This window comes from Balaenoptera physalus (genome assembly GCF_965194825.1).
Source record: "Balaenoptera physalus genome assembly, chromosome: 14".
In the NCBI taxonomy this organism is placed as follows: domain Eukaryota; kingdom Metazoa; phylum Chordata; class Mammalia; order Artiodactyla; family Balaenopteridae; genus Balaenoptera; species Balaenoptera physalus.
This window is the reverse complement of record NC_138893.1, coordinates 64,674,903-64,690,519: the sequence shown is the minus strand read 5'-3', so window position 1 is coordinate 64,690,519 and position 15,617 is coordinate 64,674,903. Positions and strand designations below refer to the sequence as shown.

General features: G+C 32.8%; 1 protein-coding gene across 11 annotated transcripts in view; it reads left to right on the top strand.

Moving 5' to 3' along the window:
• PCDH15 (protocadherin related 15) overlaps positions 1–15,617 on the top strand; it is a 735,694-nt gene that overhangs the window by 669,847 nt on the left and 50,230 nt on the right. For all 11 annotated transcript variants that reach the window (XR_014253086.1, XM_082423601.1, XM_082423610.1 and 8 more), the window contains one exon: positions 5,803–5,891. Coding sequence is in view for 10 of the 11 variants with exons in the window: in XM_082423601.1 (XP_082279727.1) it covers positions 5,803–5,891 (89 nt within the window). In the remaining variant the exon portion in view is untranslated. The remainder of the gene's footprint in view (positions 1–5,802; positions 5,892–15,617) is intronic.

The window sequence follows — 15,617 nt, the reverse complement described above, 5'->3', positions numbered from 1 at the left end:
AAATTCCTCTCCCCTCACCCAAAATTGCTTATGTCAACATCATCAATGGCTTTCACTTATTAAATGCACTGGTAATTTCAGTCTTCATCTTATTTGAACCATCAGCAACACTTGATTGATTATTACCTTTCCTAGGCTTTCAGGCCACCATTCTCTTATTTTTCTCTTCCCTCACTGTTCATTCCTTCTCAACCTTTTGCTGGTTCATTTTCTTCTCCTGACCTTTTAGTCAATGTTCCTTAGAGCTTGGACATTAATTCTCTTTTCTATCTGCACTCACTGACTCAGTAAACTCATTCAGTCCAACAACTTTAAAATATCGTCTATATATTAGAAAATGTCAAATTTATATCTTCACCCCAAAGCTCATTCCTGAACAGCAAGTTCATATATCCAAGTGTACATGCAGTGTTACTCTTGAATATCTGCTAAAGATCTATTTATGTTTCCTAAGCTGAACTCCTCTTCCTCATCACATCTCTCCCACCTATAATCTTCCCAGTTTCGCTTGATGACCAAATGAACTTTGAATTCCTTAGGCTAAAAATTTCTTAATTCCTTTCTCTACTCAACCACACATTTAATTCCTCAGTAAATAATGTTGTGTATATATATGTACTATAGCATACATATGCTACATATGTGTGTTATCTGCACATTTTCCAAAACTTCTGTTACAATTTGGTTGAACAGTCATCGTAACTCACCTGTATCATTGTGCAAACTCACTAACTTGCTCTCATGCTTCCACTCTTGCCCTGATAAAGTCTGGTTTTAATATAGCAAGTAAAGTGATATCTTAAAATGTAATTCAGGTCCCGTTATTTCTCTGCTCAAAACTTTCTAATATCACCCCAATTCTTTCAGAGAAGTTCTTAGATCATTATAGAAGACTATGAGACCCTTGGTAATCTGGCCTCCAATGATCCGTTTTCTACTCTTCTCCCTCTAACTCCTTCAAACCCAATAATGTTGGCCAATTTGCTGTCCTCAAATAGCCAGAAATGCTCTCACTTTAGAGATGTTGCAATGGCTCTACCTAGAATGCTTTTTTGCCAGATGTGTTCAGGACTAGCTCTCTTATCTCTTCTAAATATTTGCAAGAATGTATTTCACAGTGAAGCCTACTCTCACCATCCTAGTTAATATTGCAACATACTGTGTCATTTTACATCTCTTTATTGCTTTCTTTTTTCAAAAGACTTATCATATTCATGTTTTTTCCTCAGAAAAACTCCATGAGGACATGTTGTTTATTTATTTATTTATTTATTTATTTATTTAAATCCCTGATGTATCTCAAGCACCTATAATAATTCCTGTCACTGAGTGAGTACTAAATGCCTATGAGTTCAGTGAATGAATGGCCCCTCTCTTACAATACAGGTTAGCAGTTCTCAAAGTGTGGTCCATGAAAACCTGAGGGTCCCCCAAATCATTTCAGGGCCCATGAGATCAAAACTCTTTTAATAAGGATACTAGGACATGATTTGCCTTTTTAACCATGTTGCATTTGCCCTGATGCTGCCATTGTATGCTTCATAGCCATACATAAACAGAAAAAAGGAAGCCTGTTTCAACTAAGAATGCCCTTACTTAAGCAGTAAAACATTAATTTTAAGCAATGTCTACTCTTGACTAAACACTTTTTCAATATTTTCTGTAATGAAATAGGAAGTAGGTATAAAGCACTTCTGGTGTGTATGGAAGTATCATGGTTGTCTGAGAGAAAAGCTCTATGCAAGTTGAATTAGCTGCTTTTTTCAAGGAATAGCTTTTTATTTGAAAAAATAACTTAGAGATAAAATACGGTTATGCAGACTTGAATATTGATAGGCATTTTCACAAAAATGAATAAGATGAGACTGTCAATTCAAGGAAAACAACTGACAGTATTTGTTGTTAATGATGACATTCAAGCCTTCAAGCACAAATTAGAATATTGGGAAGCATGTATTCACTACTGTGAACTTGACAGCTTCCCATTACTCAGACTTTTCTGATGAGATCAGTGGTCATATTAAAGAATTTGATTTTTTTCTTGATATTGCCTAATGAAATGTGTCAACATTTGAAAAACCTGCAATATTCAGTGAACCAATATTTTCCAAATGACCAATGCAAGATGTTAAAAAAAAATTCAAAGATAAAAAAATCCATTCAAAGTGCAAGATAGATAAATGTATTTTAGGGTAACTGAACATGGTTTTAGATTTCACATTGAAACTCACCTTGAAGAAACTCCCACTTGAGTTTCAGTGGAGTATTGAAGAAAATATACACAATTATCTTAAAAAAATTCTTAAGATACCTCTTCTTTTCAAGAAGTGAGATGGCACCAGAGACAGTTAGGAGAAATAGTGACCAGTCCAAGCAATAAATTGTGTGGGTCTCTCTTCATTGTATAATATGTTAGCTATGTGGCTTCCGAGCACTTGAAATGTGGCTAGGTTGCATTTAGATGTACTGTGTAAAATACACACTGGACTTCAGAGACTTAATATGAAAAAAAAAATGTAAAAAAATGTATAAAGTATGTAAATTGATAACCTCTGTTTTTGGAATTATGTGCTGCACAAATGTTACTTTTCTTTTTTCCTTTTGACCATACCTAGTAATTTTAATCCATTACAAAGATCAAACCCAAAAATGATAAAAATAATTTTTTGGAAAAACTTTCATTAGTAATTAAGGCATAAAGAATTAAGTGAAGAAACTTTAAAGTAGAATTTTTTAAGTGTTTAGTGTAATAAACTGATGTGTATTTCTGAAAGTATTTGCATAAAGGCTATACTAGAAAAGTAACATAAATAAAGTCTAGTAATCTTAAACATATAAATATCTTTGCTATAGATGATATAAGAAACCAATGACTCAGGGACATATAATATTTTTGAAAGGTCAAAATTTAAGCTATAATAGCTTATTGTCTTCATCTTCATAGTTAAACTATGTACCCTCTACATGAATAATATGTCAGTACGTTAAGGAGATTGTAAATTAACTATTTATAGGTAAATCTAAGAAAACTACTTTTGTAGTTAAATGCAGTCTGACTTTTGTATCTTATCAGAATTAGAAATACATTACTGTTTTATTTTAAGAGTATAAAAGCATGTTTTCAAAATAGTTAATATTAGTTAATAATAGTTAATAAAATATTTTTGATAAATTTGATAAATTGTAAGCTTAATATGTATATATTCCAGATGACCTTAAATCTTAATTCATTTTGTTTAACAAATTAAAAATTCCTTTTGAAGTAATTTATCCTTCTGAATAAAGAGAAAGTACTGACAGTCCTTTAAAGGCAAATGATAGAGTTACTTATATCTGCAAGGCCAAATTTTGCTTCCAAATAGAGTCCCTAGCAGTTGAATTGATTGCATTCCAACAGTTTACTTGTAAATCAACTTCCAAAACTCAGAACTTATGTATACAAAGGGAAATTTTACCATTTCCCTGCACCAAATATAACTAACATTCTAGTTTTTCATTGTTCTACAATTAGTGAAAATCTAACAGCTGTGTGTAATAAATCCCTCCGTGTTTGTCTTGGTAGGCTGATTGTGTAACAGAAAACTCTAAAATTTCAGTGGCTTAAACTAACAAGTTTTATTTTTCTTTCACATGACACAACAATGAGAGCATCTATGGTTGGGTGGTGTTCTTGACAGCTCTCTTGCAAATAGAGATTCAGGGACTCAGTTTTCCTTCCATCATGTTTCTGTGCCCTTCTCTATGGCCTCTTTATTCAGATAGAGATTGGGAAAGAAAGGGGAGGTTGACACATGAGACAGATTTAAGAATATTTATTTCTCCCTTTCTACTAACTTTCCATTGGTCAAAACTCCATCATATGGTTCCACCAAACTCCAGAGGAAGCTGAGAAATCTACTCCTGTTGAGAAAACAGTCCATGATTACTATTTGTTCCAGGCTGTTTGCTTTTGACCAGAATTTTTTTTTTAACCTTTCCTGGTCCAATGTTGAAAGGAAGGGAAAAAAAGATAAGGAAGGAAGGAAGAAAAGAAAGAAGAAAGAGAGGAAAGGAAGGAAGAAAGGAAACACATTTTCACAAATCTCATATATATTTTTCTAGAGATTTTTACCATGTATTTTTACTACTAAAAACTAAAATAAAAAACAGAAAACAAAACAAAAAAATAACAAAAAACCTTATATGTAATTTCTGTCTGTTTTTTTATTCAGGACTGATACAAAAGGTAACAAGACAAAGTTACAGAAAAACTGTGATAATCCCTTATTCTAATGAACTTAGGTTTTTTTTATGTGTGTGGAGACACAATCAAGATTCATGTACATGTTTAAGGGAAATTTAAACATTTGATCCCAGATGCCTGTAATGAGTTAGGGATACAGGATTGGAACTGTCAATGTTAGCGATTTGCTCACAGGTGATAATAAGATGGACACCTGGCTTAACATAGTCGGCAGACATGAATTATTAGGCCCACAAAATGATTTGAAAGATTTCAAATTAGTTGTAAATATTTCACACAGTATTTCTTTTCCTGAAAAATGGAAAAGTCCAGGAAATCTGCACCTGTTTTCCCACATGGCAACATTCATTAGAGATGAGTAGTAGCTTGACCTCTTCAGAGGAGTCGTATGCTCTCTGATTTAAGAGACTTCCAATTCTCCCTATTAGTTCATACTTCTGGCTACTTCACTTATTTAGGTTACCTGCCTGGTCCCTGAAAACATTTGAGTTTGTGACTCCTGATAGGGCATGTATGGGCAACTATATTTGCAGCCTATATCAAAAATATATATAAACATGAAGTTATTCCCTAGTATAAATTATATTCAGATATATGGTGCTAAATCTATCTAATCCAAAGTATTCAATTCATGGTCCTGGTGTATATGCATTTACACAATTTTAATCCTGCATTGTACATGCAGCACAGTGTATGATTTGACTTTACATTTTTTACATCTGTATTGGGTAATAGTAAAGAGCACATATTCTGGAGATTATGCTTATTTGGGCCCAGGTTATTAATGGCTCTTTGTTTTATTAGTTTTCATATTTAAAAATTGGAATGATAATCATAACTACCTGATATGGTGATTTATAGAATTACATGAGTGTTAATTCCTTAGAGCATTGAGAAAAACAGTAAATGATACATTGTAAGCAGAGAATAAATGCTATTGTTTTTATTCCATTTTTCTAAATAAGAACATAGAATGGACTCTGTAAATGTTACATGAAAGAGTGGATTCATAAACATCTGTTAAATTAGTTCATCTTAGCCCTCTCTGTAAGTTTGTATGTATATATCTCTTTATCTACACAAACATAAAGTTGGCTAAAGCAGACATGAATTCTATATGTGGTGATCTCATGGAATGAATTATTCTAACAACTATCCATATCCCAGATTCTTAGTCACAATGAATAAATGACCTCTTAGGATTTATAAAATCTAAAAGCTGGGTTTTCCATTTTGCTGAGTGTTCTTAAATAACCCAATTAAAAAAACATACAAAACCACCTTCATTTATGCTTTTGTAAAAGCCAAGAAAACAAACGCAAAACCAACAACAGTCGAAGTCACTTAGGGTTCTATAACTTCTAAGTAAACAACTAGTCTGTCATTCTCAACCTGCTCCAACATACCTAGTAGAGATTGTGTAGCTAGAAATATCATTTATTCCTAAATTTATAAATGGGAAACCACTATGCATAGTAGGGAAGGAAAAAATGTTAATTTTTGATTATAGAAAGGCTAATGAGTAAAAGCCAAATGAATTCTGTTTTTTCTTCTTTCAGGTCTCTGTGGTCAATCAACTGGATATGCAAGTCATTGTTTCTAATGTACCCCCTACTCTAGTGGAAAAAAAGATAGAAGATCTTACAGAGTAATGATTTTTCTTTACTTATATGTTTATTTTCATATGGGTATAGTTTTTATTGAATTAGGTCATTTTAATAATTACAATGTTCAGACTAAACATATATTTTATAATACCTTCTTAAAAACAATTTAGCTCACTCTTTTATTGAAATAGGTAGCTTCATTTGGAATATGTGAAGATTCTAAGAGTACGTTCAAATAGGAATGAAAATTAGATGTGAGAAGATCTTATTATTCAGAATGCTTTGACTGATGGGTCAACATAAACTCAAAATGCTGCATATAAGAAATCATAACTTAATTATTTGAGTATATGTCTTGATTTTGTGGCCCCAGATTCTTGAAAAAGCTCATTATCTCAGTAATCCAGCTAGTCTGGGGAATGCTATTTCTCAAAGTGATGTATCTAGATGGCTAAAGCTTATTCTTTTAAAAACTAAGATTGCTAATTTTAAACAACATATATTTAAATTATTCTAAAATGTATGTCATTTCCTTCTGCCTTTTTTTTTTTTAATATATAAATTTATTTATTTATTTATTTATTTATGGTTGTGTTGGGTCTTCGTTTCTGTGCGAGAGCTTTCTCTAGTTGCGGCGAGCAGGGGCCACTCTTCATCGCGGTGCGCGGGCCTCTCACTATCGCGACCTCTCTTGTTGTGGAGCACAGGCTCCAGATGCGCAGGCTCAGTAGTTGTGGCTCACGGGCCTAGTTGCTCCGCGGCATGTGGGATCTTCCCAGACCAGGGCTCGAACCCGTGTCCCCTGCATTGGCAGGCAGATTCTCAACCACTGCACCACCAGGGAAGCCTTCCCTCTGCCTTTTGAACAGTGTACACTGTACATGGCTGAATATGTTATTGTTGACTCAGACAAATTGTGATTATTAATTCACAGTTCTCTAATATTCTAAATGTTATCAAGGATTATTAAAATGTCTTTACTATTTCACTCTTAACTACCCTAACCTAGCCTGCCGTCATTTAATAATTTTATAGTTGTATTTATTAGTTATTTCTTGTCTTCTGTTGAGTTCAGGTTGACAGATGTCAATTACTGTCAATTTGTCTCTTTTGAGCAAAATATCTGACACTTCCAAGTTGCCAGAAGAAGCTTCAGATAGTCATACAGCTAACCTTTTAGTAATTATGTGTGAAATAAAATACAATAGGCACTGATTAAGGCATGAGAGACTCTCCTGTAATAAAAGCATATGTGCTTTGCAACCATTACTTGTTAACGTTTCAGAAAATTCAACCTATGAGTGTCACATAAAATGTCCTATGAAAGAGGTGATTATTAACATTTAAGTGTAGAATAGCAATCACGCAGTGCCTTGTTTACTTCTGCAAAAGTGGTTTATACATGCTTAACCTTTATTAAAATAATAGCTGATTACACCTGAAAAAAGTTAGAATTATGCCTGTCTCTTAGCTGCTTTAATGTCATCCATTGAGGCAGGCTTTTCTGATTACCCTATCCAAAATAGATGACACTCTTCTCAACCTCTAACCCTTTGTTCTGCTTTTGTTCAAAGCATTATCTAATGTTTATATTTATATCAATTTAATATAAGCTTCATAAGGATAGGAAATCTACTTTTCACTACCATAGTTCCAGTTATAGAGTAAGCATTTGATGCATTTTACTGAATGAAAATGTTATACAAGCAAAATCATGATGCCCTTTTCTTCATATTGAGACGAAATTTATAAAAACTGGAAAAAATGGCAATGTAAAAGTATAATTTCGTAGCAATTATATGATTTATTCCTCTTACATGGATATGAAGATATGGAAGAGAAAAATCAGGCATCTTTCAAGTCTTGAGAGAAATATATCACTGTGAAAGGAACTTTGACTTCATATAATATTGGTTTTGAAACACGAGCTTGGGCAAATAATTTAATCTTCCCCAGACTCAGTTTCACCACTTGTTGACCAGATAAAACTCCTGTCATAGAATTGTTGTGAGAACTAAATAATATAAGCCATCTAGGACAATGGAAATTGTGAACATTCAATGAATAATAGATATCCTATACAAATGAGGTTAGTGATCCAAAGTCAGTAAGGTAAGGCAGAGAGATGCCAGAGTTTTTGCATGTTCTATTAAAAGAGCATAGTTTAGTAAGGGAGCTCAGATTATGGATTCAAATAAACAAGTTTGAATCCTACTGTAGCTGTGTGACCTCTGAGAAAGATATTTAACGCTTAGGACCATATTTTCTCATCTTGAAAACTGGAATAAGGATGTCAATCTTGTGTTGCTTTTGATAGAATTAAACATAAATTTGCTAGTGCAGTAAGCACAGCAGGCACATGCCAGATTCCCTTTTATAGTTTTTTTGTTTTTACAATCTGTGTTAATTTAGAGATTCTTAAGCACAACAATTTTGGATCCCTTTTTAAAGAGGCTTTATTTTAGCACTTTTATGTTCATAGGAAAATAGAGTAGAAGATACAGAGAATACCCATATACTTCTTTCCCCCACACATATAGCTTCCCTCACTATCCACATCTTACACCAGAGTAGTGCGTTTGTTATAATCAACAAACCTAGTTCGACACGTCATAATCATCCCAAATCCATAATTTGCATAGGGTTCACTCTTGGTGTTGTACATTCTGTGGTTTGGACTAATGTGTAAAGACATATATCTATCACTGTAGTATCATACAGAATAGATTCACTGCTCTAAAAAATCCTCCATGCTCCACCTATTCAAACCTCCCTTCCCCACTAACCCCCAGAAATCAGTGATCTTTTTACTATCTCCATAGTTTTAGCTTTTCCAGAACATAATACCCTTGGAATCATATAGTATGTAATCATTATGATTCCTTTTTGAAAGCTACTTTAGTAGATGGAAGATGGAAGTAGAGATAAAGACTATTAGATCTAATCCAGCACCATGAAGCCCAAAACGCTCACTCTCAGTGTCTTGGGGTGGCGGGGAGGGGATGGAGGGCATAATGAAAACATACATATAGCCAAGGTAGACAGCAGAGTACTAATTTATTAATTAAAAATAGGAATGGGATAGGGAGGAAGGGAGGGAGACTCAAGACAGAGGAGATATGGGGATATATGTATATGTGTAGCTGATTCACTTTGTTATAAAGCAGAAAGTAACACACCATTGTAAAGCAATTAAACTCCAATAAAGATGTTTAAAAAATATATAGGAATTTATTGTTCCAGTGACCAGACTAACCAACACATTCATTTCCTGTAGACATTCTTAGATGACAAATCACATCATCATCAAAGCCATTTTCTGTATTTCCTATGAGACTTTCCCTATCTTAAGAAGGGAAAACTTGAACTCCATATGATCATCACTTTTATTTTTTCCTTTAGGTAGACCCATATATGAGGCCATGTATGAGGCCAGATCATAATCCAAAGTTTTTCTTATAAGAAGAAAATCAGTACAAATTGGGAGAGTTGATGAAAGAAAAATTTAATGACCTATTATATCCATTTCACAATGGGGAAGGTTTTTCAGAAGGGGTCAGTATCCTTTGATAGCTAAGAACACAGTGCCTGGAAAACAGAATGCTCAAAGAGTAAATGTTAGGTGCTATAGGAATGCTAATAATTACTTTCCACTCCCTTGGAACTGGCTGAAATGGCTCTACTGAACAAAATTTTTATTACTTTGTTTTTTAATGCTTATAGAATTAACCAGTGACCCTTTGTAATGAAACACATATCTTTTTAATTATATTAATGTATTCAGCAAATTCCCCCATAATGCGAAGCTATGCCCCTTACAAGTGGCCTCGCGTGTGTATGTTTTGAAGTATTTTAGGTTGACCTTAGCATGTATCTCTTTGTGAGCCTTGTTTTTCTCTTACAAATTCTTGAGATTAAGGAGTAGAAATAGCTGTGAGGATAAGGTTAAGGAGACCTTATTATAACTACAAATGATTGGCAATAATGTCTAAAGAAGCTAAGAAATGTTTGCATTTTCTGTCTTCTTCCTTTCTCTTTCCACTTCACCATGAAGCCCAGATAAATAAAAGAAGTTTGGGATTCTAAAATTTAAATCCTTAAGAATCTATGGAAATGACATTTTCAAAAGTATAAATAAAAGAGTTTAGAAATATTGTGTTACAGTATGAAGCAGAATTGATAATTTAGATCTTGGAGTTGATCAAATGCTTCTCTTACTTTCTAAATACAATATGAAAATTCAGTGAAATCAGGACTTTATTGACGTAGTTATTGCTTTAGTTTGGAAGAGTCTATTTCCTAGAATATTTACATAGCATATGAAATGTGTCTGTGTAATTAATTTATAGCTTCTGGAATTAAGGTTCCAAACATACTTTAGAAATCTAGCCAAAATGTGTATTTCTGGGATAAGAATTATAAAGTCTCTTGGGAAGAAAACCTATGAAACAGTAAAAAATAAGTGCCAGCACTTACACTGTCTTAAATCTGCATAATAGAGACTTGGTGTTGAGGGGAAAGGTGAAGTTGAAAGGTAAATCAATAAATACATTATCTTTGATCATTTTTACCTACCCTTTGCTTTAGAGTTGAGGAGCTCAGGGAACTTTCTATAAAGGGATATATTAATAGTTTAGTAATTATAAATTTAAAAATAATATTTTTACTTTTAATGTTATTTAAATTTTGTTATTTCATTAAATTAATTCTTTTATTATAATATTTAAATATTAACAATAATTAGTAATTTTTATAGCAAAATCCTTTTACAAATAAAACTTTATTTCCAAAATGAGGTAGTAGGCTGGATTTAGCCTGAGGGCTCTAAGTTAGCAACTCCTAATTTAGAGCATTATACTTTGTAGAGAGAAAAGGTTATAATGCATATCTATTCTATTCAAACTCCTATAAGAAAACACTTTGGGGAAAATCTTGTGTGAAATTCCCAAGTGATATATATTAATAATTTTTACTAGGAAGGCTGTTCCTTTTGAATTCAGAGGACCTAGGCTCAAGCCCTGGCCCACCAGTGACTAAGAGGTCTTGGGCCAGGAAATTAAACTTTTTGATTCCTAATATCCATATCCTGAAGCTGGCAATTTAGTCATTAAAAAAAGGGTAGTTCCTGGTTGTAAGCACTGTAGATTTAACAGTGAATTAAAGCAAAGTCCCTGTTCCCATGATGCTTACATTCTGTTGGGGGAAAACAGCAAATAGAATAAGAATAATAAATTAATTTATAATGTGATGCTAGGTAGTGATAACTATGATAAAGACAAATTAAAGTAACAATATAAAAATATGGAAGAGAAGTACTATTTCATATAGGATGATTGAGGAAAACCTTTCTAATAAGGTGAAAGCCGAGCAGAAACCTGAGAGAAGTGAGGGAGAAAGTCATGGGTCTGTGGTGATGTGGGGAGGGTTAGGTGTGGTGGGAGTTATCCCAGAAGGAGGACACCACAGATATGAAAATCAAGATTAAGGGGCATACTGGTCATATCAAGATATAGATGTCAAGGTAGGGAATGAGTTATATAGGATCTCATAGGCCACTTGAAGGATTTAACATTTTACTCTGCGTAAGATAGAAAATCCTTATAACTGTCCAATATAGTAGCCACTAGTTCCATGTGGTTATTGAGTGCTTGAAAAGTGACAGGTCCAAATGAGAGGTGCTGTAAGTATAAAATACGCACCAGATTTCAAAGACTTAGTACAAAAAAGAAAGTAAAATATCTCCTTAATATTTTTATATGGATTACATACTGAAATGATCATTTTTGGATAGATTTGGTTAAATAAATATATTGATCTCACCATTTTTATTTTTAATTTTCTAATGTGGCTACAAAAAATTTGAATTTACATGTGCAACTTGCATTGTATTTCTTTTGGGCAGCATTGCTTTAAATGTTTTGCACAGAGAAATAACATTCTAGCTTCAGTTTTAAAAGGTTGTTGAGTGGGAGATCAGGAGACAAGTTATGAGTCTAGAGCAGTAGTCCAGGAGAGATCAATGTGGCTTGGACTGGTGGTAGGTGTGGGTATAGGAAGGGGTTAAGTTAAGGGTATATTTTTGAAGGTACAACCTACAGAATTTGTTATGGATTGGATGTATGAGAAAAGGTAAGAAACAATAATGACTCCTAGGTGTTGGGTCTGAGCAAATAAAATAAAAATAATATTTGCCATACTTGGACACTGAAGAATTTGATAAAATTATACATGGCGAAAGTAATGGTGTGTTCTTAGAGAGGATTGACTTTATTTAGCAATAGTTGATTCACATCCATAAAGGCCCCAGATGTCAGCTTGCACTGTCACCATCGCCCTGATGGTTTCCCAACTTGGTGATGGATTAAAACTCCACTATCTATTACCCACAGTCACTTTTTTAGCCGTACATTAAGATTATTTTCTTTTGTCTCATTTATTCCATGTGAACCGAGTATGTTATATGTATCAAGTATGGTGCTAGCCTATCAAACCAATGAAAATCTGTTAAAAAATATAAGCCCAGCTGGGACATATGAAATATATTATTGAATTGAAAGTTTTGTTGTGTAGCTTTTCTTATCTGCTGTATGCTAAACTGAATTGCTATAAATATTTCCAATCACATGCCAATTTTGTTCAAGTATCCCTAACACAAAGATGTAGTTGAAGTTGAAGAGGTTATCAACAGAGAATGACCATAAATGACCTAATTTTATCAGATAGTAAAGTACAGACATTTCAATAGCATAGCTTTGGAAAGTAACATTTTCTGTAATAGGCATATAATAGCTGTAAAATAAATTGAAACCAGTGATAAAATAAAACATAAACTTGAAATAAAATGAAATCCTACTTGTTAATATTCAAGGCATAAGTTATGATTCTTTTTAAAAAAGATAACTGTACTTTGGTTTTATTCAAAGTCTAGGTGATTCATTGTTGTGACACAAAAGGGACGCATCTATTGTTTTTCTGAAATACTTTGGGGCTTTATTTTGATAGAGAAAGAAGTAACTTCCTGCCTTTCCAAGAAGAAATACTTACTTTCAACTAATTATGTTTTAAGAAGTCATAGTTTTTTTACAAAATTAAGATAGCCCAGAATACAATTTGATTTGTACAAAACAGTGTCTGATATTGTTACTCATGCACTTTGCAGAGATAACCAAAAGCAAATTGTCAACTAGATTTTACTTTTTCTTAAGATTCCACTGTATATTGATTTAGTGAAGAGTCATATATGCTGATGTGTTTGCTTTCAATAGGTTTATTTCATATTTTAATGGCCATGTTCACCATTGATTAACAAATTTCTGAATGTTTATCAGAACTGTACCAGTTTCCATTGTGAGAAATAAAAAAGTATTGAAGGATGATAAATAAGCTTTCTCAGTTAATATTTGCCATCTGATATATATGATATAGAAAAATTTAAATACATAATTGTATCCCTCTTCCATTTTTCTCAGCAACATATATTTTAAAAAAAAGTTTAGCTGTTATATTTAGATGGTGTATTTTGTCAGATTCAGTATTTTTTCTCGTATCTTTTTTTTTTTTTGCTTTTTTTCAGAAACAATGAAAACAAAGCAAATAAAAAACAAACATAATGCTATTTATAGTTCCATTGAGGATATTTTAATTTTACTTTTATTTAAAAATAAAGTTTGATGTATTTGAGCAATTGCTGTTGTTTGCAAGAGAGATAAGTAGACTCTTTCTTAACTGAAAATAAATATAGTTTAATGGAAGACCAATTAAAAAAACCCTATTTTGTTTTAGTTTTAGAGCAGATAGAGACATTTTTACATTGTCTCTGTTTGCCCTGTAAGAAAAATACAAACATTAAAAAATAAAGCGGAGTTGGAGCAAGTATTCACTTAAGAAAACAGCAAGCTTAAAGAACAGACTGAGTTAGATTATGGAAAATAAAAATACATTTAATTCATAAGAGAATTATAATGAAGGTATCAGTATATTGGCTGTAATATTTTTATTTTAACTCATGATTTTTGCTATATATTTTAGAAAAGTTTTAATAAATATTTTAAAACATACAATAGAGGAAAACATTAATCTATACAGTTATATTCTATGCTGTGACTTGAGGGAAAGTGGTTATTCATATTCCAAAGGTAAAATCCATTAACAAAACAGTGAAAAATGGCATTTTCCAGCCCCTTATTATCTTCTTATCAAAAAAAATTTGGACACACAGAGAAATTGAAGAGGGAAGCAGAAAAGGTAAAGTGTTATAATCTCTGTTTTACTTTTCCCAAATATCGTATCATTCAGTTCAATTTATTTTTCAGAGCTTTTGCTTGCATCAAAGAGAAAATAACTAGAAAGCAGCTGCAAGATAAAAATAGGATCATGATATATGGTTCCATTAAAACATTTGAATCACAGCTGCTTTATAAATATTTCCAAAATACATAGTGGGAGTTTATTCCTTTCAAAATGCTTCTTTCTCTCATATTCTTTTATGTTTTATGGTCCAGAAGTTTTGTCAAATAGAATGGCTTATTATCTTTTATAATTAGTCCCAATCCATGATACAAGGTAAAAATATCATTTTCTTGTGCAGCCACTCAATTCATATACCTGATCAGCAATGGCCAGTGCCTCTATTCTCTTAATCATATTTATACTTCTCCTCTTAACTTTCTCCAACTTCTACACAATTTACCTTTCTGTGCTGCTGTTTTTTTAACTTGAGAAATAAATTCAACCACATGTTTATATAAGAAAATTCCATTTGTGTCAGCAGTAACACAAATGGTATTTTAGATACTTTCACTTATGTCTAAGTTGTAATGGAGGCTACATTTAATTTTTTTTTTAATGTTTGACATGATTCAAGGAGAACTTAAGGCAGCTTGTAATGATTTGTACAATGAAACAAGGTAAAATACATTTAACATGAGTCAGAAAAATATGGCAAACAATAGAAAGACATTACAGAAGGAGTCAAAGTGAGACTAGTAATAAAGATGCTACAGTGTCCTGCAGAGTCACTAGAAAGTAGGAAACAAAAACTTGGTTTTCATCATTTTAAGGCCAAAGTAAAAAAAAAAGCAAGCAAACAAACAAACAGAAGAAGAAGAAGAAAAAAGAATCAGTTAAAAAATTCAAAAAACGAAACCACTTCTGGTGGAAAGGCATAACTATTTCTGAGTGAAATGCCGGATTGGAGGGAAATGTTTTTATCCTGTGGGACATCATGGACAGGATATCTCCTTATGTCATGAACAAAATGTTCCATGGAAGCTGGAACATTGCTGAGGATATGGTCTGGGTAGAGTCTCTACCAGTCTGTATTAACAGAGGAAATAAGTTCACAATATTAGGAAAGCCTGTACTGTGCTGCATATCTCTCCAGCCATCTGCAGTGCCTGTTGATTCTTTTAGCCAGGCTTTTGAAAAAATATTGGCAAGTACCTGGAGTGCAGCTTCCTATGCTGCTAGGTGAATATAAAGCATTTGTTTCAACAAAAGGCTAAGTAGGGTTTACAATCATGAAATCTGAGGAGTTTCTACAACCACCACAACGAATAGCTAATATTTGTGGCACTCGTTTTATTTGTTGGGTTTTGTGCACTTAATGGGTGCCATCTAATTAACTTCTCACAGAGACCTTTGAGGTAGATATGATTACTTTCCCCATTGTACAGAAGAGTTCCCTAAAACTCTGAGAGGCTGAGAAATTTCCACAGAGACACAGATAGCCAGTGGTGGAAATTTAATTAGAATCTACATCTATGGGC